The sequence below is a fragment of the Oratosquilla oratoria genome, chromosome 14 (assembly GCF_046742065.1).
Source record: "Oratosquilla oratoria isolate Oo_2021 chromosome 14, ASM4674206v1, whole genome shotgun sequence".
Taxonomy (NCBI): Eukaryota; Metazoa; Arthropoda; class Malacostraca; order Stomatopoda; family Squillidae; genus Oratosquilla; species Oratosquilla oratoria.
The window spans coordinates 61,896,307-61,908,377 of NC_134790.1; the positions used below are offsets into that span (position 1 = coordinate 61,896,307).

Genomic DNA, 12,071 nt, shown 5'->3' on the forward strand with positions numbered 1-12,071 from the left:
TTGGTATTGGCATTGGCAATTAAGGGTGAATAGGAATTGGTATCAGCCTCTGCAACAAATGGTAAATAGGAATCTGTATGGCATTAGCATTGGCAAAAAAAAAAAAAAAAAAAAATGGAATCGGCACACCCCTATGTAGTACCTTTTGTTTTTGTGGTTTAACATTTCCTTAATTAATGATATTTCAAATTGTGGGATGGTTTAACCTCTTCCATATGAGTAAAATTCTTGTGTGCAGCATTGGATGCCTGAGGTACCATGATTGGTATTTACTTAGTTGTATTTTGCGGGAAGGGGAGCTACGCTTGTGGTGTCCTGCCTTTGTATCTCGCAGTGTCTAGTTTGCTCTTAAATTCATGAATGGTTTTTGCGCACACTATTTTTTCGTCCAGTTTGTTCCACTCTATGTGGAAAACTGTTTTTTCTTCAGATCTCTTCTTTAACTATGTTATTTTATTTTCTTTCCATGTCCTCTTGTGTTTCTCTTGTCCCAGTTTAACAAGTCCTCTCTATTGAGTATTTCTGTGCCCTTCATGATTCTGTAGATGGTCAGTAGGTCACCTCTCTTCTTTGCTCCAGAGTCTGTAACTCCAGTTTAGCCAATCTCTCCTCATATGACAAGTTTGCAAGTGCAAGGGCCATTTTTGTGGCTGCTCTCTGGATTCTATTTTCTTTATATTCTTTTTGGTACTGGGTGACCACAATGTTGCCACATATTCTAGTCTAGGCCTTATCAGTGTGACCAATATTTTTTTTATAATTTCTTCCTCCAAATATGTAAATGCCACTTTTATTGATCTTAGCAAGTTATAATCACAATACTTGTGTTATAAAATATAAAATCACTGCTGTATTACTAATTTTCTTTCACTGAGTAATAATAAACAGAAAACATGATCAAGCCATTTCACAGAATATGGGGGTCACTGAGCTACATACATACATACATATACCAAGGCTTTTTTCCCCTTCCAAGGGAGGTAGCCAAAAAGGGAAAGGCATAAAAACACTCCCACCCATTTCATCCCTAAATACACTCCACACCCCTCCCACCCTCCCTCTCATCTGAGCACCTCCTGGATGACGGGTCATCCCTGCACCCTGCCCACCGCCCTGGGTCAGAAGCAGTGTCGCAAGACACAGCACATCCACAGCAAGGCCGCTTCATTTAATCGGCGACCCCCCCTCTCCGTCCCCCCTTGCATATAAGGAGAGGACGGGGAGAAATCCCTTCGGGCTGCGTCACTGAGCTACAACTACTAAATAAATAAATCAAGATGCTGACACCAGCATCCTCATATACCCACTCGTGCCTCATGATGCCTCTGTAGACATCATTGTATGGAAGAGGCTAAGAAAGTTTTCAGTTAGAAATGTTTTTTTTTGGGGGGGAAGAAATGGGTGACCTACACGAGTGCCACTATGATATACATTTAACATATAAACATGCCCTGGGGTTCGCATTTCACCAATTACCCATGTGATAGTTGGAACGAAGTATGTGTAGAACATGTTTTGTCTAACTTTATATCAACAACACTCTAATACCACACACACACACACACACCAAAAATTCTTGGTGTAACATACAGTACATCCATGTTATTCAAACAACACATCACAAACATAATTAAATGCTCACCTAGACTTGATGCACTTAAATCAATCACTGGAACACCATTTGAATAAAACAAATACTACAATATACAAACAGGGCATACCCTCAGTGATAAATTATGTGAGTCCTGCTTGGGCACCTAATCTCAGTGAGACACACCTCAACACCCTTCAGACCATACAAAACAAAGCCCTAAAAACAATTACAGGCTGCACAAATACAACACCTACAGACCATCTACACTATGAAACAAAAGTCCTCAAAATCAAGGATCACCTTGACATGAGAGGCACACAAACACTTGCAGCAGCTTCCACAAACACAGCACACCCACTACACTACATAGCAGAACACCCACGTACACTAAGAAACTAAAAAAAAAACACCCAAATATATATATAAAAAACACCCAAATACCCATATAAAAAAAACACCCAAATACCTATATCACACACAAGTACTCTGTTCTCTTCCTCCACAACTACCAAATACCAGCCTCCAGGAACATATTCATAATCATATCACTCACAGCTCCATTAACACACTAAAAGACAGCACATTGCTGCATGCCATACCCCCTGATATCCATCCCTCTGAAGCCTCTCTCCTACGAAAGGACAGAGTCCACCTGGCCAGACTGTGGTGCGGCCACCACCCAGCCCTTCTAAGCTACTAGAAGAGGCTGGATGATCACATTGTGGACGACTGCCCAGAATGCACTTCACCCCATACTGTTCAACACATAATGAAAGACTGCATTATACACAATCACATACGCAAACAACACAATATATATTCTATAAAGGATTTGTGGGAAAACCCTGTTCCAGCCATGGCATTCCTTGGGGAGATGGGACTGCTCGGATACACAGTCTAGGGAATGACAACACCACCACCATATTCTTCGGTAAGATACTACACAAACACACCATGATCAAGTTTCTACAATAACTCCACTTTCTGCTGTATATGATAAATGCTTTCTTTTATTTTTCCCACTGTTAACCATGGTGTTATATGCAGATCTTTGACATTTTCACAGTAAATTACACAAAATCTTAGGAAAAAACAACAAACAGTAAATACATGCCTGCTCTCTGATGTTTAGTGCCACAAATGCATGCCACAACTGAAATTTGGTGGTAAGCAGTGTTGCCAGAAAGTTCAGTTTTTGGAGCTTTTCAAGTTTTGAGAATTTCAGATAATGGACTGTGTACTGTATGACAAATGAAAATTATACAGATCAGGAAAACTTTTATTATTATTATTATTATAATTTTTATGTGATTTTGTTGGAATTTTATGTGATTTTTACTGATTTTATGTGAATTATTTTATTTTACTGTGATGCATGGAAAGGAGTTGGTGGGGGTATGGGGGTGGGTGGGTTAGGGAGTAGTTATGTGTGCAAGATACTTTGACCCAGCCCAAACGGATTTCTTCCTGTCTTAAATTTTACTGTATGATGGGACAGAGAGGAGCATCACTGATCAAATGAAGCAGGCTTGCTGTGAATGTGCTGTGCCCTGCTACATTACTTCTGACCCGGGGCGATGAGCGAGATGCAGGGATGACCAGTCATCCGGGAGCCTAGATGAAAGGAGGGGTAATGGGGACGGAATGAGTGGGGATAAAATGGGTGGGAGTGGAATTATTGCTTTTGACTTTGGCTAGCTTCCTTGTAAAGGGGAGAAAGCCTATGGTATGTGTATGTATAATTTTTATTTTTATTCACTAATCTTTTTTTTTTCTTTTTTTTTTTCTTTTTTTCTTAAGAATGTCAGGTTTGGAACTTTGATGGCTGAAGACCTATCTGAGGTGAGCTTAAAACATCAAATTCAGGCTGTTCCAACAGTTGTGCTCCTAAGGGAAGGGAAGCAAGTGGGACGTGTGGAGGGAGCCAACCCTGGAGAGTTGACCACTCAAGTCAAAAAACAGGTACGAGATAAACATTTCAACTTGGCAACTCAAAAAATGAACAGGTAGTTCACTTTTGGGTGATTTGAAAAACTAATGCAACTTTCCTCAGCATATTCATATACCCTCTTCTATCTTTTCCTCTATTCTCCTATTTCCCACTCCATCCCTCCTCATCTTCTGACTTAATTGTTTACGCCAGTTTCCCATACACACAATATATAAAAGTGGAAGTACAAGAAGTATGCAAGTTACAAGAGAATCTAGATGTGAGAAGGGCACTGCTGGGTTCAGATAGGATATCTAATTGGATAATTAACTAATTGTTGTTTCAAATTTTACTAAGTGGAAAATTCACAGCCCCACAGTGACTGGCAACAGTCTCTGGGGCCACCCATAGATGTTTCTAAAAAAAAAAAAAAACAATTACTGTTGTCTTTATTTTATTAGTGTAGGGTTGTCTTGTCACTGGCTGAAAGAGGTAGGGACAGGGATTTTTGAAAAAATGTAAGAAATAAATTTAAAATTGATAGAGTGGGATCTTGGGCCCACTTTGAAGACTGTTAGCCCCTCAGATCTGTACCTCCTAATACAGGTAAGGGGGTTGACAAGATTTAAAAATGGGCAACTTCACTGTCCATTTTGCAGGACCACATGCAATTACCCACCATTGGGCCATTTGGTTGGATACTTAAATAATAATGATAATAGTAATTATACATACATATACCAAAGGCTTTTTTTCCCCTTACAAGGGAGGTAGCCAAAAAACAAAGGCATAAAAACCATTCCCACCCATTCCATCCCTATCACACTCCACTCCCCTCCACCCTCTTCCCTCCCTCTTATCTTGGCACCTCCTGGATAACGGGTCATCCCTGCATCTTGTCCACTGCCCCGGGTCAGGAGCAGTGTCGCAAGACACAACACATCCACAGCCAGGCCGCTTCATTAAATCGGCGACCTCCCCCCTCTCCGTCCCCTCATGCAGAAAAGGAGAAGACAGGGAGAAATCCCTTCGGGCTGTGTCAAATTTTTATCACACACACTCCCTCTCCCCCCACCCCCCACCCATTCCACCTCATGGATCACATCCATATACAACCATTCTCCATTCACCCCTGTCTTCTGTCCTCTCCTGTCCTTCCTTAACGGACATTCCCCTCTTCCCCAATGCCCCTTTTACTCCATCCATCTCATCCTAGGTCACCCCCTCATGTTCACTCCTTCCACACCTCTTTTACTAGTCTTTCTTCACTCACTCTTTCCATGTGTCCAAACCAACCCAATACTCTTTCATCCACCCTATCTCCCAACTCCCTTTCCACCCCCGTTCTCCTCTTCACCATCTTATTTCTTACTCTATCTAGCCTAGTAACCCCTATCATACTTCTCAGACACCTCATCTCAAACACATTCAAACTCCTTCTCTCTTCCTCTCTTATGTTCCATGTTTCTGCCCCATACAGTGCTGTTGGCACAATCACTTCTTCATATAATCTCCTCTTAGTATCCATTCCCAAATGTCTATTTCTCATTACACTTTTTAATCCCTCAAGGCATTTACTTGCTTCTCTCAATCTACATTTTACCTCCACCTCCACCCCTCCCTTTCCTATGACGTTTGCACCCTAGTATCAAAAACTATCCACTTCCTCCAGTCTCTCTCCCTCAATACTCGCTTCCAGTCTGCTGCCACTTTCACCCCTTGTACATCTCATCACCTTTTTCCCCACATTTATCTTGACCTTCCTTCTTTCACACACTTTCCCAAAATCTGTCACAAACTTCTTCAATCCCTCTAATCCTGTTACAAGTGCAGTGTTGTCCGCAAACAACAGCTGGCTTATCACCCACTTTTCTCCATTTTCTTTAACCATCTCCAATCCCTGACCCACCACCCTTGCATTTACCTCTCACACCACCCCATCCATATATAGATTGAATAGTCAGGCTGACATAACACATCCCTGACAAAGTCCCACCATTACCTCAAACCACTCACTTTCTTCATTTCTAATCCTGACACACGCTCTACTACTCTTGTAAAAACTCTCGACAGCTGTTAAAAGCTTTCCTCCTATCCCATATATCTGCAATACCTCCCACAGTGCCTTCCTGTCTACCCTATCATAAGCCTTTTCTAAATCCATAAAAGCCCAAAAAACATCCTTACCTTTTCCTATAGCTTTCTCACATATCTGTCTTACCACAAAAATCTGACCTGTGCAACCTCTACCTGTCCTAACCCACACTGTTCCTCACCAATTACTCCCTCTGTTCCTCTCCTAATCCTCTCAATCAAGATCCTCCCATAAGCCTTCCCAACTACAATTAACAAGCTAATCCCTCTGGAACTACTACATTCTCACTTGTCCCCTTTTTCCTTGTAAAGTGGAACTATACAGGCACTCCTCCAGTCCTCTGGCACTCTATCCTTTCTTAAACAAACATTAAATATCCTCACCAGCCAGTCCACCATCACTGTACCTTCTTTTTTCAGACGTTCTGCATGGCGTCCATCCAACCCAGGTGCCTTACCTGCTCTCGTCAACTTAACAACTGCCTTCACTTCATCCTTCATTCTTTGTATCTCCTTCATTTTCCTCACTCATCACAGTCATTTTCTTAGCATTTCCCACTGCAACTACCTTTCCCTCCCTATCCTCCTTCACATTTAGCAACTCCCTAAAATACTCTGCCCACCTTCCTCTCACTGCCTTCTCTTCCATTATCATCTCTCCATCTGCACCTTTTACCTCTTCTCTACTTGATTCACCTCCTCTTCCTCTCTTAATTTCTTTCCAAAACATCTTTTTATTACTTTCAAAATTTTCTGTCCTACTCTTACCCCATTTCACATCTGCTCTCCTCTTTGCCTCCTTTATATTATGCTTTACTTCTCTTTTCTTTGTACCTCTCATATGATTACCTCATCCTACTTTATAACCAATCTGTGAAAGCTCGCTTCTTCTCTTCTACAACCTTCTTTGCTTTGTCATCTCACCACTCACTACCCTTCCTCTTATTTCCTCCCATCCTCCTTGTTCCACACACCATCTTTGCACACCATATGACTCCCTCCTTGAAACATCCCTATTCCTTCTCCACTCCTAGTTCTACTCTATCCTTCACTCCCTCCCACTCTTCTTTCAGCTTCTTATATAAGTGCTTTTCCTTTTCTTTCTCATTTAAGCAGTTTACTCTAAGCACCTTCCTACCTTCTGTCCTTTTTCTCTTTCTCCTATCCTCCACTCTCAACTTACCCTCCACCAAAATATTATCTGATATTCCCCCACTCTACTAAGAACATGTAATCCAAAACTCTTCCTACTCTTCTTTTGGTTACCACTACATAGTCCATTAAAGCCCTATTTATCACCCTTCCATCCACCACCCTCTCTCCTGTGTACTTACTTGATTTTCTTCCTAAACAATGTATTTACTATAATCAACTTTCTAGACCACTGTTTCCCAACCCTGGGGTTGTGTCCCCAAGTAGAGTTGAGAAGCATTTTTCCTGGGGTCGTCAAGACATCTGATATGCTTTTTTTCTCTCTATCTCTCTCTCAAAATTATATGAATTCAGTACAACCATGATAATATTAACTTTGTCTTTTATAACCTTATATTACCTTCCTTACATGTATATTTATTATACTTGTCCCCCACTTTTTACAGTCAACAACTAGTCATGTATATTAACACATATACAAATATATCAGTGGGGTCACGGTCATATTATGAGGATCATATTGGGGTTGCCCGAAAAAGTGTTGGGGAACACTGTTCTAGACACATCACCAAGAAGCCAAGAAATGAGGAAGGAAGGGGTGGTGAATGGGAGCAGAGTATATGGGGATTAGATGGGTGTGGGAGTGGATTTATGCCCTTGACTTTGGCTACCTCCCTTGTAAGGGGAAAAAACTTTTGGTATATGTATGTATGGATCATTTTGGTCATTCTCCTTTGTACTGATTCTAGTGAAATGATATCCATTCTATAGGATGGAGACCAAGACTCAACTGCATTAGAAGACAGACCAAAACTGTACTGCACAAAAAAGAGCCAGTATCCTTTGAGTGGTAGAGAAGAAAATTAAGAACAACAGAAGGAAAGTATAGTAAAAGTTAAAAAGAAAGTGGCTCAGTGTATCTCAATGAATGGAGTGTCTTCAAACCCGAAATAAATGCTGAGTGACTCTATAAGGGTACCAGTTAAGTCCCTGCAGGAACTACATAATATACAGCAAATACCCATGTACAGTTAGATAAATATACTGTATGCAGTGGTTATGTTTGATAATGTAAGTCTATTCATAAACCAAGGGATCCCCCTCTAAAGGGAGATAGCCAAGTCAAAGGCATGCACCCATTCCATTCCCACCTATTCCACTCCCACCATTCCACTCCCATCCACCACCCTTGTTTCTCTCTCATCATAGCTCCTCGTGGATGAAGAGTCACCTGTGTCTCCTGCTCACTGTCCAGGTCAAAAGTAATGCAGCAAGACATGGGACATCCACAGCAACTTCACTTAATTGGCGACCACCCCCTCTCTGTTTCCTCATATGTAAAATAGAGAAAACAGGGAGAAATTCCTTTGGGCTGTGTCAAAATAGAAATAGCATCCATACACAACCATTCTCCACTCAGCCCTATCTTTTGCCTTCTCTTCCTTTGTTCAACAGTCATTCCCCTCTTGCTCAAAGCCTTTTTCACCCCATCCATCTGTCTCATCCTCAGTCGTCCACTCAAGTTCACTCCATCTACCTCTGCCTTCCACACCTTTTTTACTAATGTTTCTTCACTCATTCTTTCTGTGTGTCCAAACTATCCCAATACTCTTTCATCAGCCCTATCAGCCATTTCCTTTATCACCCCTGCTCTCTTCCTCACCTCATTTCTCACTCTATCCAACTTTGTAACCTCTATCATACTTCTCAGACATTTCATTATGAATACAGGAAAAATGAAACAAAGAAGACAGAAAAAGACGAGGAGAAAGGAAATTAAAAATGGCGTATACCAATATAGATGGAATAACTTCAGGAATGAATGAATTAAATGATTACCTGGCCTTAGAAAAACCAGACATAATGGGAATAGTGGAAACTAAATTAAAGTGTACTCCACCACCCAACACTGTGGGACAAGGTTTATACAACTGCTGGACAAAGAACAGAAAGGATAAACAGGGTGGCAGAATATTAATTTTGACTAATAAAGATTTAAATGTAACAAAAATAACTGATGGAAAAAAAAATGTAGAATCAATTATGATACAAGTTGAAAGCAAACATATGAAGAATAGAAAATTTGTAGTGGTGTATGTGCCCCCCAAAACACAGTCCTGGACAGAAAGTGATCATTCCAAAATATTAGAAGATACAAAATATGAATTAACTAATATACTGAAGGACAGAGGAAATACAGTAATTATGGTGACTTTAATTAAAAAGAAATATGTTGGGAGGAAATGATAGTGAAGGGTGGAGAGGAACTCTGGGGCAATGTCCTACTCGACATGACCATTGAATACCCAATGACTCAGTGGATAAGGGAAAATACCAGATACAGAGGTAGTGAAGAACCATCAAGGCTGAACTTAACCCCTTCCATACGGTGCTGCATACGTAGGCGTCATGAGGAGCAAGTGGATACACGAGGCTGCCATATCGGCGTCTTGATTATATTTATTGTAGTTGCCCCTCCGTAATGACATACTCTCTAAACTGTCTGTAATCACATTTTCTATGGTTATCAAAATTCACGGGTGAAAGAGAGAACGATCGATATAAGCGGTGACTATATTTTATGATGCGAGTATTATTGCGACACGTCGTACGGCTGGCATTGGCTGCTGCCCGCGAGATTTAAGGCCCGTACTGAAGAGGTTAATATTTACGACAGAGCCTGAGATTGTCTATAAAATTTATCACAAAACTCCAATAGGAAAGAGTGACCATGTACTAATAGAATTTGAGTTGAAAGAGCAAATGGATTAAAGCAGAAATGATAAGCATAGAATAGGAAGACTAATATACAACAACAAAAAATTTGAGAAACTCAAAAAATTATTTCGCAACGCAAACTGGGAAAAATTCCTAAATGAAGAAACAGGGATGGAAGAGAAATGGAATATACTAAAGGAAACTTACAATGAGGGAATAAATAAATACGTACCACAACAAAAAATGGAAAGATACATAAAAAGGTGGTACAACAAAAGGTGTAGTGAGGCTAAGGTTAAAAGAGAGAAAGCTTGGAAGAAATGGAAAAGAGACAAGAAAACAAGCAAATGGCAAATGTACATCAAACTAAGAAATGAGTATGTAAAAATACGCAGAGATGAAAAGAGAAACTATGAAAAAATATGTAGAACCCAAACTATTTTACAGGTATGTAAATGGCAAACTGAAGAACAAACAAGAAATAGAAAAGCTGCGCCAAGGTGAACATGAATATACAGAAGAACTGGAAATGGCTGAAATTATGAACAACCATTTCAAATCAGTATTCACAATAGAAAACTCACCTAACTGTGAGGAAATAGAGAGATATCCCCTTCAATGAAAGAAATAATTGTAACTCAAAAGGAAATCAGCGACCAAATCAAAATCCTTTACGTCAGAAAATCACATGGTCCAGACGGAATTGCAAATTGGATACTGAAAGAATGCATGGAAGAATTAACAGACAAAATATGAAATATAATTAAATTCTCACTTAAAGAAGGAAAAGTACCACAGGACTGGAAGAAGGCAAACATTGTACCAATTTATAAGGGAGGAAACAAGGAAGGCCCATCAAATTACAGACTGGTCTCCCTGACAAGCACAGTAGCAAAAATTTGCGAAAAGGTCGTCAAAAATAAATTGGTTAAATATTTGGAAGAAAAATACTGAATCCAAATCAATTTGGATTCAGACAAGGAAGACCATGTACAACAAACTTGATTTGCTACTCAAGATTAATAGACATAATACAAGAGAGAGATGGTTGGGCAGACTGTACCTTTCTGGACCTACAAAAGGTATTTGATAAGGTACCACACAATAAACTAATAAGGAAGATAGAATCAATAGGTGGCATCAGAGGTAAATTATTGGAATGGATGAAAGACTTCCTGACTGGAAGGAAAATGAGAGTAGTAATTAGAGACAAATTCTCAAATTGGGAAGAAATGAAAAGTGGTGTCCTGCAGGGATCAGTACTGGCCCCATTCATGTTTGCTATATACAGTACATAAATGTCATGGACGAAGGAGTAGAGTGTTATATGAATATCATTGTAGATGACACAAAAATACTAAAGAAAGTATATATGGAGGAGGATTGCAACTCATTACAACAAGACTTGGACAAGATCTGGAAGTGGACTCAAAAGTGGGAAGTGAAATTCAATATCAAGAAATGTAGTGTAATAGAATTTGGAAAAAGTGAAAACATAATATCAAGAGATTATAAAATTGGTGAAGACGAGGTCAAAAAAGTAAACTCTGAAAAAGACCTTGGAGATCAGCAAAGACTTGACACCGGATAAGCATATTAATGAAATAGTCGGAGAAACCTATAATTTATTGAGGTAAATAAAAGTGGCATTTGCCTATTTGGACGAGGAAATTATAAAAAAAAAATAATAATAATTACACTAATAAGACCAAAACTTGAGTACGCAGCAACACTATGGACACCCAGTACCAAAAAGAATATAAAGAAGTTAGAAAGAGTACAAAGAGCAACAACAAAACTGGCACCAACTCTTTCCAAAATGACTCATGAACAAAGACTGTCCGAATTAGAATTACCAACTCTGGAACAAAGAAGGGAAAGAGGAGACTTACTATCTATAGAATTATGAAGGGAATGGAAATCTTAGATAAGAATGACTTATTGAAATGGGACAATGGAAAAACAAGAGGACACGAAAAGAAACTAAAAAAAGATAGTTACACAAGAGATCTGAAAAAATAGCTTCACTCACAGAGTCATAGATACTTGGAACAAATTGGACAAAGAAACAGCTTGTGTAAACACTACTCAAGATTTTAAGAAAAAACTTGATGCTGAGAGATACAAAGACGGGTCACCACGAGCATAGCTTCCTTCCTGTATAATACATACATACATACATATACCAAGGCTTTTTCCCCCTTACAAGGGAGGTAGCCAAAAAGAAAAAGGCATAAAATCATTCCCACTCATTCCATCCCCAAATACACTCCACTCCCCTCCACCCTCCTTCTTATCTTGGCACCTCCTGGATGATGGGTCATCCCTGCACCTTGTCCACTGCCTTGGACAACTATGTAAATAAATAACTTCTTTCTTCCTCTCTCAAACTCCAAATCTTCTCCCCATACAGTATTGTCAACACAACCACCCTGTCATATAATCTTCTCTTTGCAACCATTCACAGATGCCTATTTCTCATAACACTTTTTGATCCCCCAAGGCATATACTTGCTTCTCTCAATCTACAATTTATCTCTACCCAAACTCTATTTCCTGCCACATAGGACCCTAAATACTTCC

The 12,071-nt window shown here is 39.7% G+C and overlaps 1 protein-coding gene across 2 annotated transcripts in view; it reads left to right on the plus strand.

Moving 5' to 3' along the window:
* Grx3 (Glutaredoxin 3) overlaps positions 1 to 12,071 on the plus strand; it is a 90,153-nt gene that overhangs the window by 23,168 nt on the left and 54,914 nt on the right. For both annotated transcript variants that reach the window (XM_076198121.1, XM_076198122.1), the window contains exon 3: positions 3,395 to 3,556. In XM_076198121.1, coding sequence (XP_076054236.1) covers positions 3,395 to 3,556 — 162 coding nt within the window. The remainder of the gene's footprint in view (positions 1 to 3,394; positions 3,557 to 12,071) is intronic.